General features: G+C 42.4%; 2 protein-coding genes and 1 long non-coding RNA gene across 4 annotated transcripts in view; 1 reads left to right on the top strand and 2 right to left on the bottom strand.

Annotated features, from left to right (window-relative positions):
- The window catches only part of LOC142760062 (uncharacterized), a 14,308-nt gene extending 7,861 nt beyond the window's left edge, over window positions 1-6,447 (bottom strand). Inside the window, exons 1-2 of one of the 2 annotated variants that reach the window (XR_012883236.1) lie at window positions 6,205-6,447; window positions 3,480-3,620 (exon numbers count right to left, since the gene is read on the bottom strand). This is a non-coding gene — a long non-coding RNA (uncharacterized LOC142760062). The other variant, XR_012883237.1, reaches the window with a different exon arrangement.
- On the top strand, window positions 6,229-21,773 carry TIMM13 (translocase of inner mitochondrial membrane 13). Its single transcript, XM_075862961.1, has 3 exons — window positions 6,229-6,432; window positions 8,179-8,247; window positions 20,945-21,773. Exons 1-3 carry the CDS (start codon window positions 6,304-6,306, stop codon window positions 21,041-21,043), a joined length of 297 nt encoding a protein of 98 aa, XP_075719076.1. The 5' UTR covers window positions 6,229-6,303; the 3' UTR covers window positions 21,044-21,773.
- The window catches only part of TMPRSS9 (transmembrane serine protease 9), a 217,765-nt gene continuing 216,604 nt past the window's right edge, over window positions 21,581-22,741 (bottom strand). Inside the window, exon 20 of the mRNA XM_075862948.1 lies at window positions 21,581-22,741. Coding sequence (XP_075719063.1) covers window positions 22,583-22,741 — 159 coding nt within the window. The 3' untranslated portion in view covers window positions 21,581-22,582.

The following is a 22,741-nucleotide window of genomic DNA, read 5'->3' as shown; positions in this document are numbered from 1 at the left end:
ATAAATGTAATATGTGATTTAAACCGCAAGATGAACAGATTTAAAAAAAACGCAAAAACAATGGCGAAATTGCATTTTCTTTCCACTGTCCCCAAATAAGTCATAGTACGGGTATGTTCACACGACCTCTTTTCAGACGTAATGGAGGTGTTTTACGCCTCGAATTACGCCTGAAAAGACGGCTCCAATACGTCGACAAACATCTGCCCATTGCTTGCAATGGGCCTTACAATGTTCTGTGCAGACGAGCTGTCATTTTACGCGTCGCCGTCAAAATACGGCGCGTAAAATGACGGCTCATCAAAAGAAGTGCAGGACAATTCTTGGGACGTTTTTGGAGCCGTTTTTCCATAGACTCTATTGAAAACAGCTCCAAAAACGGCCATAAAAAAACGCAGCGAAAAACGCGAGTTGCTCAAAAAACGTCTGAAAATCAGGAGCTGTTTTCTCTTGAAAATAGCTCCGTATTTTCAGACGTATTTTGTTAATCGTGTGAACATACCCTTAAAGCTAATCAATAAGTCCCATGTACCCATCCTTTCCCCGGCTCTTAAAAGTGTTTTTATTGTGTAAAAGTCATAAAACATAAAAAATCTCTACATATGTGGTATCGTCGTAATTGTACCGACCCATAGAATAAAGGTAATGTGTTATTTATGCTGCATATTGAACGGCGTGAATTTAAAACGCATGGAACAATGGCGGAATTTCAGGTTTTTTTTCTATTCCCTCCCCAAAAAAGTTAATAAAAGTTAATTAAAAAAATTATATGTACCCCAAAATGGTGGCATTAAAAAATCCAACTAATCCCGCAAAAAACAAGTCCTCATACAGCTATGTAGACAGAAAAATAAAAAAATTATAGCTCTTTGAATGCGACTATAGAAAAAAATAGCTTGGTCATTAGGGCCTAAAATAGGCTGGTCACTAAGGGGTTAAAGATTGGCTAGTGTCACTAATTTATTTGCCATAATATTGTTGTTGTGTGGTTATTTGTGTTAGATGAGTGGGGGTTTAACATGGGAACTCCTTATGACAGCACGCCTGCAACATCCTCACATGCTTCGACGACTTTAAAGAGACTCTGTCACCAGATTTTGCAACCCCTATCTCCTATTGCAGCAGATCGGCGCTGCAATGTAGATTACAGTAACGTTTTTTTTTGTTTTTTTTTTAAAAACGAGCATTTTTGGCCAAGTTATGACCATTTTTATATTCGATGTAGCTACTTACCTGCAAACGCTGATGCTGCTGCTGAATCAACTGTAGCCTCTGGTGCCGATGTGTCCTCGCTCGTCCGACACGATGCAGGACCTGGGGCAGGAAGTGAGTGACGTCACAGCGTGATCTCGCGAGAACACGCTGTGTGTCTGTGCACTAAATAAGATTAAACATCCCCAGTTGTCCATAAGAAAGGTTAATTTGCATAAATATAAAAATGCTCATAACTTGGCCAAAAATGCTCGTTTTTAAAAAAAAACAAAAAAAAACGTTACTGTTATCTACATTGCAGTGCCGATCTGCTGCAATAGGAGATAGGGGTTTGAAAATCTGGTGACAGAACCTCTTTAAGGCTGGGTTCACACGACCTATTTTCAGACGTAAACGAGGCGTATTATGCCTCGTTTTACGTCTGAAAATAGGGCTACAATACGTCGGCAAACATCTGCCCATTCATTTGAATGGGTTTGCCGACGTACTGTGCAGACGACCTGTCATTTACGCGTCGTCGTTTGACAGCTGTCAAACGACGACGCGTAAAATGACTGCCTCGTCAAAGAAGTGCAGGACACTTCTTTGCAACGCAATTTGAGCCGTTCTTCATTGAAGTCAATGAAGAGCAGCTCAAGATTTACGAGCGTTAGGGTATGTTCACACGAGGGCGTCCATTACGGCTGAAATTACGGGGATGTTTCAGCCTGAAAACATCCCCGTAATTTCAGCCGTACCGGCATGTGCAGGCGCTTGAACGCCGCGTCAATTACGGGCGTAATTAGCGCTGCTATTCATTGGAGTCAATGAATAACGGCTCTAATTACGGCCAAAGAAGTGACAGGTCACTTCTTTGACGCGGGCGTCTATTTACGCGCCGTCTTTTGACAGCGGCGCGTAAATATACGCCTCGTGTGAACAGACAAACGTCTGCCCATTGCTTTCAATGGGCAGATGTTTGTCAGCGCTATTGAGGCGCTATTTTCGGGCGTAATTCGGGGCAAAAACGCCCGATTTACGTCCGTAAATAGGCCGTGTGAACATACCCTCACAGACGCCTCGCATAATGCGAGGAGGAGCTTTTACGTCTGAAACGAGGCAGCTGTTTTCTCCTGAAAACAGTCTGTCTTTTCAGACGTAAAAGCCTCTCATCGTGTGCACATACCCTTAGGGGATCCACCACGCCTCAGGCATAACCCTCCCCTGCTCCCATATGCAGTCAACACGGCTCTATTTATGGGACCAACACCTCCTGTGACATCTGTCTAATGTGTCCCCCAAAAGGCCACAAAATTGGTGGTATCATGGCCGGGCAGCTGAAAAGTATTTCCAAAACGTACGCACCGGGCTCACGGGAAGACTGCTTCTGCACAGACTCCCTGGGCACTCCACCTTAGAGATCGGGCAAAGCACTCATGAAGAACTGTATGGCTGTTCAAGCGCGGTCCTCTCAATCACCTCCTGCACTGATCTCTAAGATTAGTGCAGGGAGGAAACGGGAAGCAGAACTCCGCTTTCTTCCTTCAGCAGAAGTGTGTGGTCAGGAGGTCACATCACCTGAAGGTAGTTTGAGAGAGGGGGGCATGGGGAGCAATCTCATTGGAAGCGCTTTGTGAGAGAGTGGAAGACAATGTCTGCCAGCCACAGCCTTTAGCGCACAATATGGGACAATCTTTTTCTGTATTGTGTTTAGTTTGTTTTTTTAACTTGCAATGGAATGAATAAAGAGTTTTTGATCTGATCCTGTTTTATTTAGTTTATTATCAATAATTACACACATATTCTTGTAAACACGGTCAATAGTGATCCGTTCAGGATATAAATAGGATGTAAATATCTGCCATAGTCCAGGTCCCCTTGTGCCTACAATACTATTGAGCTTTGTGTAATATCCAAATTTAGAGGATGTTAGAAGGTCCAACTTCTTCATCATTTATACACAGGTTAAAGTCTCAGTACAGATATTTATGGTACTCCACTTATAAATTAAAGGGGCATTCCAGTCATAAGAAGTTATCACCTATCCACTGGATACGTGAGAACTGTTAGAACAGGTGACCTGTTTTCCCCGTTCCCCGCAGCCGCAAGCCCGCTGCCAGGAGGCACTTCTTGTGAACGGAATACCCCTTTAATCCTGTTTGAATATGAACCATTTATGACCACTCCTTGTATCCTATTACAAATTATACTGTGTACCAATGGACTTGTTTATGAAAAATAGTTATCTAAAACCTACTGTTCAATACGATGTTTTATTAAACTCTTACCTATAGATATTACATTTTTCAGCCTATAGTTGTCAGGCTTTATCCTTGAACCTTAGCTTTTTGCCATTCTGTTGGAAATTCTTAAGGGCTATGGTAACATTCGCAAACACATTTTTCTTTTATTGTCCCAATGCATCTAAACTGAAAAATGAAACAACTTGCAAATAGTTTTGATTAAACATGTCCTACCATTTGGTGCCTACAGCTCCTATGCAGCCCTATGTGTCTCCATGGTAACAGACAAACTCTGTGTAGTCTGATCCTGCAGTCTTTGTCGCTTCCATGTGTACATCCAATGTCATGCTTCCACAAGATTTTACTAAATAAAGCAGTATTGGATCATTACGCGATTATTGCAGAACTCCAATTGAGGGCTTTTCCCAAGTGCCAACAAACATGGCTACCATATCACATGCGACTTTGTGCTGTGATCTTCTATGAGATAGCAGTACAACACATCACCGACGATATGTCTCATCCTTACATACAAATTCTAACATACGCTCGCCGCATTTCAAGAGCTATAACATTATTTTTCTATCGAAGTTGCTTTTATAAGGGGTTGTTTTTTGTAGGACGAGTTGACGTTTTTATTGATCGCATTTTTGGGTAATATGACTTTTTGATCACTTTTTATTGATTTTTAGAGAGGTGTATTGCTTTTTAACTTCATGGCGATCACTGCAGGATAATGTTTTATTTTTATACTATGGGTCGTTACGGACGTGTTTTGCTTTCTTTGGGATTTTTTTTTTTTTCCTCTAAAAATTTTAACTTTTTTAGATCCTCTATGGGACTTGAACATCCCGTCTCCTGATCGCTTCAATAATGCATTGCAATACTTCTACCATCCCGGCTTTAGAGCTCCTCTGCCCGCCTTGTCACTGTGACGTACCATTATATAAGTTCGCATTGCTTATGTAATGTTCCTGCCATGTGCCTATATTTTTCCCAACCCCCCTAGACCACCTGGTGCTGCTAGCGCCTTCTTAGCCCCTCTAAATCCCCTATCCAGCCTTACCACTATCTATCCCTATCACCTTCTTGTGGCCCGTGTCAGGGTATGTTCACACGCACTGTTTTCAGACGTAATTTAGGCATTTTACGCCTACAAACATCTGCTCATTGCTTTCAATGGGTTTTACGATGTTCTGTTCCCACGAGGTGTTATTTTACGCATCGCTGTCAAAATACGGCGCGTAAAAAGACGCACGCGTCAAAGAAGTGCATGTCACTTCTTGGGACGTTTTTAGAGCCGTTTTTCATTGACTCTATGGTCAACAGCTCCAAAAACGGCCGTTATAAACGCAGCGAAAAACGTGAGTGGCTAAAAATTTTTATTTTCAGACGTTTTTGGTCACTTCGTGTGAACATACCCTCAGGGTATGTTCACACGCAGTAGCGAAATACGTCTGAAATTACAGAGCTGTTTTCGCCTCGTGTTTTTCGCGGCGTATTTTACGGACGTTATTGGAGCTGTTTTTCAATGGAGTCAATGAAAAACGGCTCCAAAAACGTCCCAAGAAGTGACATGCACTTCTTTGACGCGGGCTTCTTTTTATGCGCCGTCTTTTGACAGCAACGCGTAAAATTACACCTCGTGGGAACAGAACACCGTAAAACCCATTGCAAGCAATAGGCAGATGTTTGCCGACGCTTTGGAGTCCTTAAATAGGGCGTGTGAACATACCCTAAGGGCTTATTCAGACGAACGTATAATATGTCCGTGCTACCTATGTTAGTCTATGCGGCCGGTCAGACATGTCCTATATTTGCCCGTTTTCCGTGTGCCACCTGTGATGCGCACTACAGTAGTCAAAACTATGAATGAAAACAGAAAAGCACCACGTGCTTTTCTGTTTACAAACATACAGTGTCATAATGATGGCGGAAAATCACGCAGCCGCGCACCATATGTTGCTGATACACTGAGCTTTTATGGACCTTTTGCGCGCGCAAAACGCCGGGTTTTTTGCACGCGCAAAACGCTCGTGTGAATCCGGCCTTAGGTCACACGCAGTGACCAAAAACGTCTGAAAATACGGAGCTGTTTTCAAGGGAAAACAGCTCCTGATTTTCAGACATTTTTTGAGCAACTCGCGTTTTTTACAGCTGTTTTTGGAACTGTTTTCAATGGAGTCTATGAGAAAACGGCTCCAAAAACGTCCCAAGAAGTGTCCTGCGCTTCTTTTGACGAGCCGCCATTTTACGTGCTGTATTTTGACAGCGACGCGTAAAATGACAGCTCATCTGCACAGATCATCGTAAGACCCATTGCAAGCAATAGGCAGATGTTTGCCGACGTATTGGAGCCGTCTTTTCAGGCGTAATTCGAGGCGTAAATAGGGCGTGTGAACATACCCCTAAATGCACGAATTACGCCTGAAAACACTTCGTGTGAACATACCCTGTTCACGTGGAGTTTTTTTGCAGGAGGAAAATTTCTGCCTCAAAATTCCGTTTGGGTTTTTGAGGCAGATTTTGACCTGCCTGCACGCCGTTTGCCGCGATTTTCGCGCCGTTTTTCGCCTCGCGCCCCCACTGCAAGTGCCACCTATATTAACCTGAACATACAAGTCACTCATAACATAAGGATTATTTCTTGTCATGAGGACATACGTTTGTCAGTATATACGTTGGGCAGGTCTTTTTTCAACATATATCTTCAAGGTCAAAATTCGGCTGATGCAAAACAAAGCAGACAGGCAGACAGAACTACAATTACCATCATGCTTTGCGTAACCGTCAGAATAGAACTTCCGTTTCCAGCAGGAAGCAGTCAGCACGTGTGTGTGACTTTGAGCAGCGGCCGTTCGGTGGAGACATGGACGGGTTCAGCTCAGATTTCTCCCCGGCGGGCTCTACTGCCGGCTCCAGCAAGATAGACGCCGGCGCCATTATGGAACAAGTGAAGGTGCAGATCGCGGTGGCGAATGCGCAGGAGCTTCTGCAGGTGAGTGAGTACAGATGTAGGCAGCTCCACGTGTCAGCCACCGTCCTCCTGTCATGTGACCGCTGACCTTGTGCACACTGGCTGTGGTCATTTGTGTCCCCTGCATTGTCCTGCAGAAAAGAATTGGGGTGCGGGTGACCAGGACTGTGAACGCTTCCTAGGCTCTCGTAAACATTGCATCCTCAGCCCTCGGAAGGAACCGTCCTGCCCCTAGTAGTCACCGCAGGGCTTCATCCCCTCCCCCGGTACGACCACAGGACCAGCCAGTCACACAGAATAATAGATGTAACTAGGAAAAGGTAGAAAATGTGACCCAACGTTCATTACAGGGACCCGAACTTATAATGTGGCGCCAGCTTTTCAGCAACCGAGGTCTCAATGTCAAAGGGGAGCCTGTTGGTAGTTGGTACTAGACTTCACCTGTGTGATGTTGTCCTATGTATCCGACATATAGATAATTATGATTAGATGTCCCTCTTATAGACAGTGTCTGATCGTTCCCACCAATCACTAGAATGGGAGCCCCATCCTGCCACTCCATACCTATGGAACTGATAATTACTGATCGGTGTACTCAACTGTGTCCGTCAGTCCATAGACATGCTCGACCTGAGTTCTCCTGCATGCGGAGTGAGGAGGCACAGGTGCTCAATACCTCCGTTCTAGTGATCGGTGAAGCCCCCAACGATTAGTCATTTATCACCTACCCTGTGGATAGGTTATAATTGCCTATACTGGGAATAACCCATTTTAAGCCAACCTAGCTTTTCAGGAGACTTTCAGAATAAGCTGTCATATGTGTGTACGTGAGGAATAATGCTATTTCTGGCCATTATACGACTTGTATTCTACATTGTTTAGCTGTTTCCCCTCTGCAGACATTCTCTAATTCTCAGTTGTTTCTGAGATAGTGGGTGGAGCCTAACTGCTATCATGTCTTCTATATACTGCACATATCGAAGAGTCCTGCTCTCCTATATATATATATATATATATATATATATATGCCACAGCATGGAGGATATTATACAACAGTAGTGAGCTGTGTAGCTGAGAATCCGTCACTGGGATGACATTAAAAACTTTGTCTGTCTTTCTCACTCTGCCCCTGTTCCCCCCCCCCCCCCCCCCCCCCCCCCCCCCCCTTCTTATAAACTTTTGTATGGGCAGTATCTGAGTCTCCTCCTGCTACCCCTCCCCTCTCCATAGACTTCTCTGGGCGCATGTCTGTCTCCTCTCTCTCACTCTGCTCCCTCTCCATAGACCTCTATGGGCAGTTTGTGCCTTTCTCTCCCTGCTCTGTTGGGAGAGTGCTGTTTTCGCTCGTACACCTACGCGGGACATAGTCTAATTGGTCTGAGCGGTTTACATGAAGTAAAGGCCCTTTTACACTGGCCAATTACCGGGCAAATGAGCATTTATAGATCGGCTGTTTGTATAATTTTAAATGCATAAACTTTTATCGTTGTCGGCAGCACATCTGTGTAAACCGGGAGACGTGCTACGGACATGATAGTAATGTATGAGGGGGGGGCCCGAGTAATCGTAGTAACGACTGCTCGTCCCCATAGTAGCTCCTTGTGACAGGTGCAATCGAGCGACGATCAAAGAACTCGTTTACACGACCCAGGACGGGCCATGTAGTACTACCTTAACGCTCTGAAGATAGTTCATGAATCTGAGTGGCTATATCTGTGTTTGCAATGTTGTGTTCTCTCACTTATAATTTCCCATTCATCTTGACAGCGAATGACTGATAAATGTTTTCGAAAATGTATTCAGAAACCAGGAGGATCACTGGACAATTCCGAGCAGGTATGTGAGTAACATTGTTATGTACAAGCTTGTGCCAATATGGTGCCTGCCTGTGATGCCCACAAACACACAGCAGCAAGGAAATCAATAAGAGCCTTGCACCCCTATCCTTGGATGATGTCTGCCTCTGGTAGCAGGTCCGAAGACCACCCCAGGAATTTGTATAGTGATCAGACCACTTTATATACACTGGCCCCTTTATCAGAGACCCCAGCCCTCACATGCCCCTGGAGTGCAACATAAAATCTAGTAAGCATGTTTTTTGTGGATCAGTTTCCGTGTGAATCCACATTTAAAATGGGAAAATAGAGCGACTTTGAACGAGGCATGGTTATTTCTGCTAGACTAGCCATGACCAATATCTCAAAAACTTCCAATTTTGTAGGATTTTCTCATGCAACGGTGTTGAGTATACAGAGAATGGTGTGGTGGAGCAAAAATATCCAGCGAAAGGGGATCCTGTGAACGTAAACAACTCCAACTCACCACCGAAAGGGGTCAAAGGAGGAGGTCAAGAATCATTCTGCACAGTCAAGCAAACTGTAGCCGAATACAATGCTGGTGCTTCAACTAACCGCTGCAGCCCACATAGATTCTTCTAAGTCCCTAGAGGAACTAGGGCACTCTGTGACATAGTGCATGGACCCCTGAGATATGTCAGAAGATGGCATCAGTGTGGGTACGGGTGCGGAGACCCCCACTAATACTAGAAGCAGCAGTGCTGCAGCTCTCGCTTGTTTCCCTTGGGAGCCACTTGGTCACACTACTGACATTTACTTTAAAGTGGATCTGTCAGGTATTGTGCCTTATCAGTGGCTGGAGGGGTAGACGCTGAGCTCTGGGATACATCGTTTCTGATTTTGTTCAGTATTTTCATGCAAAAAGAAATTTCAATGTTGACCTTTTTTCTTGTACACAGCGAGAGCTGTCAGTTGTGGCTTTCCCTATGAGTACTAGCAGCAATTAACCCCTTAATGACCAGCCTATTTTAGACCTTAATGACCAAGCTATTTTTTAAGTTTTTTCTTAGTCTCATTTAAAGAGCTATAACTTTTTTTTTATTTTTGCGTCGACCTAGCTGTATAAGGTATTGTTTTTTGCGGGACAAGTTGTTAATAGCAACATTTTGGGGTACATAGAATTTATTGACTTTTTTTGGGAGAGAATAGAAAAAAAACTAATTTCGCAACACTTTTTTGCGTCCTAAATTTACGCTGTTTACCGTGTGGTATAAATAACACAATAACTGTATTCATTGGGTTGTTGCGACTGCAATGATACCAAATTTGTATCCTTTTTGTATGTTTTACTACTTTTACACAGTTGGGGTATATTCACACGGTTTGGCAAAATACGGAGCTGTTTTCAGGCGAAAACAGCTCCTGATTTTCAGAAGTTTTTGTAGCAGCTCGCGTTTTTCACAGCGTATTTTACGGACGTTATTGGAGCTGTTTTCAATGGAGTCAATGAAAAACTGCTCCAAAAACGTCCCAAGAAGTGACATGCACTTTTTCGCGGGCGTCTTTTTATGCGCCATCTTTTTACAGCGACACATAAAACAACACCTTGTGGGAACAGAACACAGTAAAATCCATTGAAAGCAATGGGCAGATGGAGCCGTTTTTTCAGGCGTAATTCGAGGCGTAAAACGCCTGAACTACGTCTGAAAACAGTGCGTGTGAACATACCCTGAGGGAGGATTTACACAAGCGTGTGCGTTTTTGCGCGCGCAAAAGGTACTTGACAGCTCCGTGTGTCATGATCATATGGTGTGCGGCTGCGTGCTTTTCGCGCAGCCGCCATCATTATGACACTCTTTGTATGTTTGTAAACAGAAAAGCACGTGGTGCTTTTCAGTTTACATTCATAGCTTGACTGCTGTTGCGGGAATCACGCACGTCCCACGGAGGTGCCTCAGTGTGGTGCGCGTGATTTTCACGCACCCATTGACTTCAATCGGTGCGTGTTGCGCGAAAAACGCAGAAATATAGGACATGTCGTGAGTTTAACGCAGCGGACTCACGCTGCGCAAAAATCACTGACAGTCTGCACTGCCCCATAGACTACATGTTCGTGTAAATCCGCCCTAACACTTTTTTTTCAAAATTACTTGTTTTTGCGTCTCCATATTTGAAGAGCCATAACTTTTTTTTTTTTTTTTTCGCCGATGCAGTTGTAGGGGGGCTTTTTTTTGCGGGACGACTTGTAATTTTTATCGGCACCATTTTGGAGTAGATGCGACTTTTTGATCACGTTTTATCACATTTTTTTTTTTTTTTTTTTTTTAAGGCTGGATTCAAACAGAACAGCAATTTTTGCATGGGTTTTTTATTTTATTTTTTACGACCTTCACCGTGTGGGTTAAATAATGTAATAGTTTTATAGTCTGGGTCGTTACGGACGTGGCGATACCAAATATTCGTAACTTTTTTACTTTTAGTTTTTTTAACAGTTTAGCAATTTGTAAGGGTTTTACATTTTTTTTCTCTACTTTTTATTAGACTTTTTTTTAATTTTTACTAGTTCCACTAGGGGACTTCACTATGCGACTATCTGATCACATTTATAATACTCTGCAATACTTCTGTATTGCAGTGTATTATGCCTGTACGTGTAAAACGGACAGGCATCTGCTAGGTCATGCCAGAGGCATGACTTAGCATGCATACACTACAGGCAGACCTGGGGGCTTTTATGAGGCCCCCGGCTGCCATAGAAGACAGACACTCGGCTAGCAGCTGAGAGCAGGGAGATTTAACGGCTCCCTGCTCTGTTTACTTCTGATGCAGCGACGTAAAAAGTCTATTGCATCAGAATAAAGCCTGTTAGTGACCGATGTAAAAACACTATGGGCCGGTCACGAACAGGTTAAACAACTTTTTATTTGAAAATACTGAATCAAAAAAAATAAAAATATCCATAATATCGCCTTCTCTGTCCCTAAGCTCCTTAGATATGGTAGCTTTGATCGACAGATCCATTTTAAAGTGAATTTGTCACTTCATGCGTCTTCATTCATGAGCTGCAGCTTCCACGCACCGCTGATTGACGTTGTTTTTTTCTAATTAGGCTGGGTTCCCACGTAGACAAAATGCTACAGAATTCTGTGTGGAAATTACGCGGCATTTACAGGAGTGGCAGAGCGGATGAGATTTGAACAGAACTCATGCACGCTGCAAAAAACATCTGCAGTGAAAACTTTCAGAAACTAACCTCTGGTGCAGATATTAAATCTGCAGTATGTCAATTTATGCTGCGGAAACACTGCAATTCGACCGTAAATCAGGGAATTTTTTTTATAAATTTTAGTACATTAAATAAATAAAAAGGTTAATACTTAGACCCCCCCTAAACCCTCTAGTCCGACACATTCCTCTGATCTCTGTCCGGGCCTCCTGGGATGGCGTTTTATCCCATGTGACTTCTGCAGTGGTCACGTAGGCTGCAGCGTCATCCCAGGAGGCCGAACTGCACAGAGAACAGAGGAATGTGTCTCTGTGATGATTCCCTGGGTAAGTATTGACACTTTTTTTTTCCACTGCTGTTTGCACAGTGGAGATTCCACCCGAAAATTTGCAACACAGTTTGGTGCGGTTTTTGGGCTGGAATTCTCTGCGGGTGCTTGGTCTGACCTGTGGGGACCTGTAGGGTATGTTCACACGGCCTATTTTCGGAAGTAGAACGCCTCCAAACATCTTCCCATTGATTTCAATGGGAAAAACGGCGCTCTGTTGCGATGGGCCGTTTTGAATAACGGCCGTGTAAAAGAAACTGCCGCGATAAAGTACAGGTCTGAAAAACGCGAGTGGCTTAAACGTCTGAAAATCTGGAGCGGTTTTCCCTTGAAAACAGCGCCGTATTTTCGGAAGTTTTTGACTCCGCGTGTGAACATACCCTTAGGCCTCATGCACACGAACGTATTTTTGTCCTCCCGTAAATACTGGCGTAAATACGGGTCCTTGGTCACACGTATTCGACCCGTATTACACCAGTATTTACGGGCACGTTTTCGCTGCAAAATTACACTGCAGTAATCGGCAGCCCCTTCTCTCTATCAGTTCAGGAAATAGAGAAGGGACAGCCCTTTCCGCAGTAAAAGTAAAAGAAATTCATACTTACCCAGCCGTTGTCTTGGTGACGCGTCCCTCTCGACATCCAGTCCGACCTCCCTGGATGACGCTGCAGTCCATGTGACCGCTGCAGCCTGTGATTCGCTGCAGCGGTCACATGGGCTGAAACGTCATCCCAGGAGGCCGGACTGGAGGAAGAAGCAGGGAATTCTGGGTAACTATGAACTTCTAGTTTTTTTTACAGGTTGATCTACAGTATATTGTGATCGGAAGTCACTGTCCAGGGTGCTGAAACAGTTACTGCCGATCATTTAACTCTTTCAGCACCCTAGAAAGTGACTATTTACTGACGTCGCCTAGCAACGCTCCCATAGTTACGGGTGCACACACGTTGTCACCCATAATTACGAGAGCCCCATTGACTTCTATGGGCTGCCCTTGCCGTAATTACGGCCTAAAATAGGACATGTTCTGTATTTTTTAACGGCACGGGCACCTTCCCGTAAGCATACGGGGAGGTACCCGTGGCCAATAGAAGTCTATGGTCCCGTAAAAACGTTCGTGTACATGGGGCCTTAGTGTGCATAGGGAGAAAGCTGGCAATCATGCTGCAACTAATAAACGAAGTTTACCCAAATGACACTATTCACACATAAATGACATTACTTACATGCTTATGACTTCTTCATGCTGCTCTTGGAGAGGGCAGCTTGAAGTAGGTGACAAATTCTCTTTGTATTTTGAAAAGCTTAACAGTAAAAAGATACATAAAGTCAATGACTAATTTATTTTTAAAATACCATATAGACGCAGGCGGTGGGAACTTCGCACTTGCTCTATATCCTTATGTGCAAAACATTTTATGCGGTTGGTCTAATCCAGGGGTGGGCAAACTTTTTGACTCGCGGGCCACAATGGGTTCTAAAATTTGACAGAGGGGCCGGGCCAGGAGCATTTGGAGGGAGTGTTTGGGCCGGATATACTAAAGCATTAAATGTAGTGTGTGCAAACCTCATAGCACAGTAAGAACACTACAACCCAATTTATTAACTGTCTTTCAAATGTGAAAAATAGCCCTTATCAGTTAATAAATTTGTCTCAAGGAATATGCAAGATATGGCATTTACATACTATTTCGCAGATACTGGGAGGAGGAAATGTAAATAGATTAAAATAACATACGCACTGTGATTTATCAAGAAAAAAGTTCTGTTGACTCTGTAAATTAGCTGCCAACCTCTGAGCAGTAGCCGCCCGTTCTTGTGTTGACTGCTTGCTAGCATAGTTTGCATGCTTCGTGGCAAAGTGACGGCTGATATTGTACTCTTTGAAAACCGAAGGGCTTAATGGTGACGTGAAACGAAGTGAAAATTAAAGTGAAATAAAGAGAAATACGCGCCACATTAACCCCTTAATGACCGGGCCATTTTGCACGTTAATGACCAAGGATTATTTTTTGTTTTTCCACGGTCGCATTCCAAGAGTCGTAACTCTTTTTTTATTCCGTCGACTTAGCCGTATAAGGGCTTGTTTTTTCCGGGACGAGTTGTATTTTGTAATTGTACCATTTTTAGATGCTTATAACATATTGATTAACTTTTATTAACTTTATTTTAGGAGAGAATTGAAAATAAGCAGCTATTCCAGCATTAATTTTTCACGTTATAAATTTACGCCGTTTACTATGCAGCGTAAATAACATGTTAACTTTATTCTATGGGTCGGCACGATTACAGGGATACCAAATGTGTAAAGGTTTTATATGTTTTTTTTCTACGTTTGCACAATAAAAACCCTTTTAGAAAAAAATTACTTGTTTTTGCATCGCCGCGTTCCAAGAGGCGTAATTTTTTTATTTTTACGTCGATGTGGCCGTACGTGGGATTGATTTTTGCGGGACAATGTGTAGTTTTCATTAGTACTATTTTGGGGTACATAGGACTTATAGATGAACTTTTATTTTATTTTTTATGGGGGGAATGGGAGAAAAGAGAGAATTTTGCCGTTGTTTTTTGCGTTTTCTTTGGACGCCGTTCATCCGGCGGTTTAATTAATGTGTTCATTTTATTGGTCAAGTTGTTACGATCGCGGGGATACCATATATGTGTATGTGTGATTTGTTTTGACCGTTTTATTAAATAAAACCACTTTTTGGGGCAAAAAAGTAGTTTTATTTGACTTTGACTGTAATTTTTTTTATTTTTTTTTTCACAAACTTTATTTAACGGTTTTACTTTTTTTTTTTTTAGTCCCACCAGGGGACTTCACTATGCGATGTGCCGATCGCATATATAATGCTTTGGTATACTTCGTATACTGAAGCATTATTGCCTGTCAGTGTAAAACTGACAGGCAACCTGTTAGGTCATGCCTCTGGCATCGCCTAACAGGCAGATGCTGAAGACAGACCTGGGGGTCTTTGTTAGACCCCCGGCTGTCATGGAAACCCGACGGCGACCCGCGATTTGTTTGCGGGGGCGCCGATCGGGAGACAGAGGGAGTTCCCCCCTCTGTCAAACACATTAAATGCCGCTGTCACTGTTGACAGCGGCATTTAATGGGTTAAACTGCCGGAATCGGCGCGTGCTTCGATTCCGGCAGTTGCAGCAGGAGCCAGGCTGTGTATAACAGCCGTGCTCCTGCCGCTGATCGCGTGGGTACACTGTCAGTACCCGCGCGATCACAGGACGGATATATCCGTCCTCCTGCGCGAACTAGCAGCTGCTGAGGACGGATATATCTTGGACAAGTTCGGCGGGCCGGATTAAAAAGCCTAACGGGCCGTATGTGGCCCGCGGGCCGTAGTTTGCCCATGTCTGGTCTAATCAATGCCAGGTCTTGTGTTTTATTCCATGGGAACAGTTGGAAAATGTAGATCTCATGATACTTTATAATACATAATGCTCATAATAATTAATTTTTCAATTGACGAAGGACAAAAAGCTGATAAAACTGCAATCTTTTTTTCACACTTTTTTTTTTTTAAAATTTGAAATGAATATCTTCTGTATGGAGGCACTTATTATACCTCTTCCTCTAAAGCTGCCCTTCCAGTTCTTTCATTGCGAGAGCTAGAAACTATGGTAAGAGGCAGGGCTTGCAGCAGCTGAAACCTCCCCCTCTGGTATAATTACGTTTTAGGAAAACTAGGAGATGAATGACAAATGGGTCTCACTCTGCAAGATTTTAGGGTTATTTTTAATCTAGATAATGAATTAAACCTATTTTATGAATCGAAATATGTTTTTTGTTTGTTTTTTACATTTTCTAACATAAAAACTTGATTTACCTTGAATAGCTAATTTTCTGATGACAAATGCCCTCTTACGCATTTTTATTGCTTTAGTTACCAGGGTTAAAGGAATGTGTCATCAGAAAATGACCTTTTTGTTTAAATCAAGTTTTGATGTTAAACCTGTTTTTTTAAGGCTCAGTTCAAGTGGAGTTTTTTTGGCGCTGATTTTGACGTGGAAACCGCGTCTGAATCCGCACCAAAAAATGTCAAACTGCCTCCCATTTATTTCAATGAAATATGGACGTGGCTTTTAGCGGTTGTGCCTCTGACCTCCCGTTAAAATCAATAGGAGGCAGAATAAGCGTGTTTTGCAGCATTTTTTTTTTTCCCCCTCTATGCTCAATTGCCGCAGGCGAAAAACACTGACAACTGCGTCAAAGTGCAGGCAGGTCCAAATCTGCCTTTAACCCCTTAATGACCAGCCTATTTTAAACCTTAAGGCTCTGTCACCAGATTTTGCAAACCCCTATCTCCTATTGCAGCAGATCGGCGCTGCAATGTAGATTACAGTAATGTTTTGTTTTTTTTTCAAAAACGAGCATTTTTGGCCAAGTTATGACCATTTTTATATTTATGCAAATGAGCCTTTCTTAAGTACAACTGGGCGTGTTTAAAGTTATGTACAACTGGGCGTGTATTGTGTGTGTACATCTGGGCGTTTTTACTTGTTTTACTAGCTGGGCGTTGTGAATAGAAGTGTATGATGCTGACGAATCAGCATCATCCACTTCTCTTCGTTACCACCCAGCTTCTGGCAGTGCACAGACACACAGCGTGTCCTCGCTCATCCGACGCAATGAAGTTCCTGTGGGAGGAAGTGAGTGACGTCACAGCGTGATCTCGCGAGGACACGCTGTGTGTCTGCACTGCCAGAAGCTGGGTGGTAACGAAGAGAAGTGGATGATGCTGATTCGTCAGCATCATACAATTCCATTCACAACGCCCAGCTAGTAAAACAAGTAAAAACGCCCAGATGTACGCACATAATATACGCCCACTTGGACATAAGAAAGGCTCATTTGCATAAATATAAAAATGGTCATAACTTGGCCAAAAAAGCTCGTTTTTGAAAAAAAACAAAAACGTTACTATAATCTACATCTGCTGCAATACGAGATAGGGATTTGATAATCTGGTGACAGAGCCTCTTTAATGACCAAGCCATTTTTTACGTTTTTCCATCGTCTCATTCCAAGAGCTATAACCTTTTATATTTATCGACATAGCTGTATAAGGTCTTGTTTTTTGCTTGACAAGTTGTATTTTTTAATAGCACCATTTTTAGGTACATATTATTTATTGATTAACTTTTTTATTACTTTTGTTTTTGGGGGTAATAGAAAGAAACCTGAAATTTCGCCACTCTTTTTCGTGTCTTAAATCTACGCCGTTTACCGTGTGATATAAATAACACAATAACTTTATTCAGCGGGTTGTTACGATTGCAACGATGCCAAATTTGTATAGTTTTTGTATGTTTTACTACTTTTACACAGTAAAAACGCTTTTTTTTTTCAAAATTATTTGTTTTTGTGTCTCCATATTTGAAGAGCCATAACTTTTTTTTTATTGTTCCACCGATGCAGGTTTGAGGGCTTTTTTTTTGCGGGAAGACTTGTCGTTTTTATTGGTACCAATTTGGAGTAGATGCAACCTTTTTGATCACTTTTTATCACATTTTTTTTTAAGTCAGGATTCACAGAAAACAGCAATTTTTCCATAGTTTTTTTTTATTACATTTTTTACGGCATTCACCGTGCGGGTTAAATAATGTAATAGATTTATAGTCGGGGTCGTTACGGACGCGGCGATACCAAATATGTGTAACTTTTTTACTTTATTTCGTTTTTTTTAATAGTGAAGCATTTTGTAAGGGGAAAAGGTGGGATTTTCATTTTTTTTTTTTCACATTTATTTTTAAATTAACTTTGTTAAACTTTTTTTTTTTACTAGTCCCACTAGGGGACATTAATATGCGATTCTCCGATCACTATTCTAATACACTGCAATACTTTTGTATTGCAGTGTATTACTGCCTGTCCGTTTAAAACGGACAGGCATCTGCTAGGTCATGCATGCGGCATGATCTAGCAGGCATTCATTACAGGCAGACCTTGGGGGGCCTTTATTAGGCCCCCGGCTGCCATTAGAGACACAGACACTCGGCGATCGTGTCGGTGGTAGAGAGAGGGAGCTCCCTCCCTCTCTCCAAAACCACTCAGATGCGGTGCACGCTATTGTGCACCGCATCGGAGGGGTTAAATGGGTGAGATCGATACGAATATCGATCTCACACGGCAGATCAGGGAGATTTGACGTCTCCTGCTCTGTTTACTTTATCCTGATGCAGTGCCGTAAAAAGGCATATGCATCAGAATAAAGCCCGTTAGTGGCTGCCGTTAAAAGGCGTATTGGCGGTCACTAACGGGTTAAATTCCTGAAAGAATTTTGAAGCAGATTTATATTTTTTTTTTACCTGCAAAATACTCCATGTAAACTACGTCCGATGCCATAGACTTTTTACGTCGCGGCATCGGAATAAGTAAACAGAGCAGGGAGCTGTCAAATCTCCCTGCTCTCAGCTGCTAGAGGCAGCTGAGGGCTGGGGACGTCCCTGCTCTGCCGTGTGAGATCGATATTCGTATCGATCTCACACGTTTAACCCCTCAGATGCGGTGCTCAATAGCGAGCACCGCATCTGAGTGGTTTTGGAGAGAGGGAGGGAGCTCCCTACGATCGCCGAGTGTCTGTGTCTGTAATGGCAGCCGGGGGTCTAATAAAGGCCCCCAGGTCTGCCTGGAGTGAATGCCTGCTAGATCATGCCGCAGGCATGACCTAGCAGATGCCTGTCCGTGTTAAACGGACAGGCAGTAATACACTGCAATACAAAAGTATTGCTGTGTATTATAAATGCGATCGCAGCATCGCATATTATAGTCCCCTAGTGGGACTAGTAAAAAAGTTTAATAAAGTTAATTAGAAAAAAAATGAAAAACCCAGCTTTTTCCCTTACAAAATGCTTTACTATTAAAAAAACTAAATAAAGTTAAAAAGTTACACATATTTGGTATCGTCGCGTCCGTAACGACCCCGACTATAAATCTATTACATTATTTAACCCGCACGGTGAACGCCGTAAAAAAATTAATACAAAACTATGGAAAAATTGCTGTTTTCTGTGAATCCTGACTTAAAAAAAATGATAAAAAGTGATCAAAAAGTCGCATCTACTCCAAAATAGTACCAATAAAAACTACAAGTCGTCCTGCAAAAAAAAGCCCTCATACAGCCGCATCGGCGAAAAAATAAAACCGTTACGGCTCTTCAAATATGGAGACACAAAAACAAATAATTTTGAAAAAAAAGCGTTTTTACTGTGTAAAAGTAGTAAAACATACAAAAACTATACAAATTTCATATCGCTGCAATCGTAACAACCCGCTGAATAAAGTTATTGTGTTATTTATACCACACGGTAAACGGCGTAGATTTAGGACGCAAAAAAGAGTGGCGAAATTTCAGATTTTTATCTATTTCCCCCCCCCCCCCAAAAAAGTTAATAAATAATATGTACCTAAAAATGGTGCTATTAAAAAATACAACTTGTCCCGCAAAAAACAAGACCTTATACAGCTATGTCGACGCAAAAATATAAAGGTTATAGCTCTTGGAATGCGACGATTGAAAAACGTAAAAAATAGCTTGGTCATTAAGGTCCAAAATAGGCTCATCATTAAGGGGTTAATATAGAAAAAAAAACTTAGTTTTCACTCTGGCCACTGAGCCACACATTAGACTGACACTTCCTGTTCTGTAGAGATCACTTCTCAGCAGACATCTCATTATCATCAGAGGCAGGGTTACTATGAAAGGTAACACCTATATATAAATGTCTGATCGCTGCAAGTCCCAACTCTGGGACCCAACCCTAGCTCCAGAACGGGGGTCACCCTGTCTAGTGAGGTGGCAGTGCACGTTCTATGGGAGTGAAGTAAACAGCCGAGCACTCTTGGTCAGGTTGTCTCCGTTCAGAGTCAGGACCTGCATCTGTCATGAATGTCTAAGGTCTCGTCCACTCACTGCGGAATTGCCCCGATTTTTCCGGACTGAATTTCGTCCAGGAACGATGCAGAATACAGTAGCAGCATAATGGATGAGGTTTAACAAATCGTATCCACATGCTGCGTTAAATTTTCGTGACGAAATTGACATGCGGTGCGTATTTTTCATACCGCAGCATGTCAATTCCTGCTATGGCAAGTGGGCAGAATTGCTGGATTTTTCAGAGATGTCTCCATCTCCTAACATTGGGAAAAACGCAGCAATTTGCGCCCCATTTTCTGTCACAAAACAGCAGGAAATGGTGCGTTTTTGCCGCAGCGAAAAGCCTTTGACTTTCGATGGATTTTCTGCATTAACTGCAACAATTCCATTGTGTGTGGACAAGCCCTAAGATGGTAACAATCCTTTAAAGGGGTTATCCAGGTTATTGGTGCTGCAGCTATTTTTCGTTTTTGTTTGAGCCATAACTTGTTTTACTTTCCATTCAATGGAGTGGTGAGAAGGCTTGTATTTTGTGGGAGGAGTTGTCGTTTCTATTGGCACCATTTAAAGTACCATATAATGTACTGGGAAACCCCCAAAAAGTCTAAAGACCTTTTGTTAAAAAAAAATATATATATATACATATTTTTGCCATGTTCTGAAGGCCATAACTTTTTTTTATTTTTTTTTTTGAACTTTTTTTTTGAGGCCTAAGGTGACCGAGCGATTGCGGCAGTTCAAAATTTTTTTTAAGGCGTTCACCGTGCAATTTATCTAATTTGATACTGTAATAGTTCGTGTGTGTGTGTGTGTGTGTGTGTGTGTGTGTGTGTGTGTGTGTGTGTGTGTGTGTGCGTGCGTGCGTGCGTGCGTGCGTGGTGTTTTTTAACTTTTATTTTTTTTTTGGTGCACTACTAAAAACGGAATTATTTTTTACAATTTTTTTTTATTTTTTTTCTTCCTTTGGTCCCCCTAGGGGATTTGAACCAGAGATCACCAGATAGCTGGTACATTACAATACTAATGTATTGTCGTGTTCACGGTCTCCTGTTAAGCCCTGCCAGAGTTTTGATGGCAGGGCATGCTGACATTTAGTTTCACAGCAGCTGAAGAGCCACAGGTGACAGACCATTTTCTCATTTAATAATTTACCGTTATTAATATTGTCTCTGCCATTTTAGAATTCAATTCTTAGCTATTTTATATATTCCACTGCAGATTAAAAACTCGCTTTAAAATGTTTCCTTTGAGCAATCTTTTGAAATGACTCCGTCTGTTTTCTTTGTAGAAATGCGTTGCAATGTGTATGGACAGATACATGGATGCCTGGAATACTGTATCCAGAGCCTACAATTCTAGACTACAGAGAGAGCGCGCCAAGATGTGACGTGAGCCAGGACCACCTAACATCCAACAGAAGTCCTGCACCTAGTACAACTGGGAGTTCACCTGTCCGCTGCTTCTCGCAACCGACAATGGTCAAATGGACTAACCTAATGGCTATGCCATAGATAAACTGAAGGGCTGATGAATCCATGATCCATTTTATCCTGAGTTAGATTTGAAATGGCATTTAAGGTTGTTTTCCCCTCCTTGGAAGGTCCCTGGTGCAGGAGTAGTACTTTGTTGAATTTCTAACCATTTAATGTGTTCTCTCCCCCCGTCTTTTATTCTGTAAAACACACGTGCTGGTCATTGCTATGACATATCCTTTTGGGAAAAGCCATTTTTCTGGATTCTATCGGGCTGTGTCGTTTTTGTAATCTACATGCAGCAATGGGAGTCTGCACTTCTGTTCTACATCAACTGATGCACTTGCCCTGATTTTCATTCCTACCTGCAACAACATGTTAGTTCAGGAAAGCTGTGGAGCCTTTAGAAGATGACGTTGGCGGCTGATGAACAGAAGACAACACTCGCTGGAGACACTTGCTGTTTAATAGTATATTTTACTGGTTACACACTTGATCATAGACATTGTATGCACTCACTGCTTGGCCGTTACAGATTGTCGCAATGCCATATCTCTGCTGTCTGTATTGGAATGACTCGCTCGTGTTCTCTTTTTGGGGTCATGGTGGAAGCAGACATGGAGGAATAAAATGATTTTGATTGAACTGTAGTAGTGTGTGTGTTAATTCTGGATACTCTTACCGGCGCACATTTATACAGTTTGTCTAGAACAAGATATTACAACATTTACCTGTACGATTTGTCTGTAGACTGTTTAAATATTGCTCTATGAATATTTACATGCATATTTGTGGCTTACACTATGGAAATCACATACACATGGTGGAAGCAGACATATTTTTTTTGCGGACACCTTCAGCTTCCTTAGCTTCACGGTTCCTAGGCTGCATTTCGTGCATATTTGTTCAACAAACAAAATGGCTTGCTCTACTATATGCCGGCAAGTGGCACACATGGTTATTGCTTGCCACTTCCTTGTTATTGGCAAACCATTACTCTAAGTATTAGATCAAGGTCTGTCATGAAAACAGACACTGTCGTCTGTTTTGACTTTTTGGCCTTCATAACCTGCAACTGTATGAATCGTTGCGGTTTAGGAATAGCCCTTGTGACCTTATTTATCACTAATGTTTTTTCCACAGAATTTCTACTTCACACTGACCATTTAACCAAATAAATATCACTTTACGCTCTATGGTGTATTTGAATAGTGTATTAAAAAAAAAAGGGCATAAGCTCAAAATCTCATTGTGTTACAGATTCATGTTATTTTGGGTCACATTTATTCATAGAAAATATAGTCTAGATTTTCCACTTGAAATGTATGAGTGATCAGGGCAGTAGAAAGTCCTTGTGTTTGTCAAGCTCTAAGGCCAGCGGTTAAGCCCTGCCCTGCACGTTTTTGATTTATCCATTTGGCCGTTTTAGTCTGCCTCTCCCGGAGTTGTAACCCTCATCGTAAAGTCTGCCCAATCCAGTTACGGACAGAGGTTATCCTGGTGTAAACTCCTGGAAAATATGGCCTTGCGCAGCCATAGCCCCAGCTGGTGATTCCAGCTAGAAACCATCGACCACCTGGCTCTCGACATGCTAGAGGTCCACCGGCATCACC

This window comes from Rhinoderma darwinii, chromosome 1, assembly GCF_050947455.1.
Source record: "Rhinoderma darwinii isolate aRhiDar2 chromosome 1, aRhiDar2.hap1, whole genome shotgun sequence".
Classification (NCBI taxonomy): domain Eukaryota; kingdom Metazoa; phylum Chordata; class Amphibia; order Anura; family Rhinodermatidae; genus Rhinoderma; species Rhinoderma darwinii.
The sequence above is the reverse complement of the archived record's forward strand: the minus strand, read 5'-3'. Positions and strand labels throughout refer to the sequence as shown.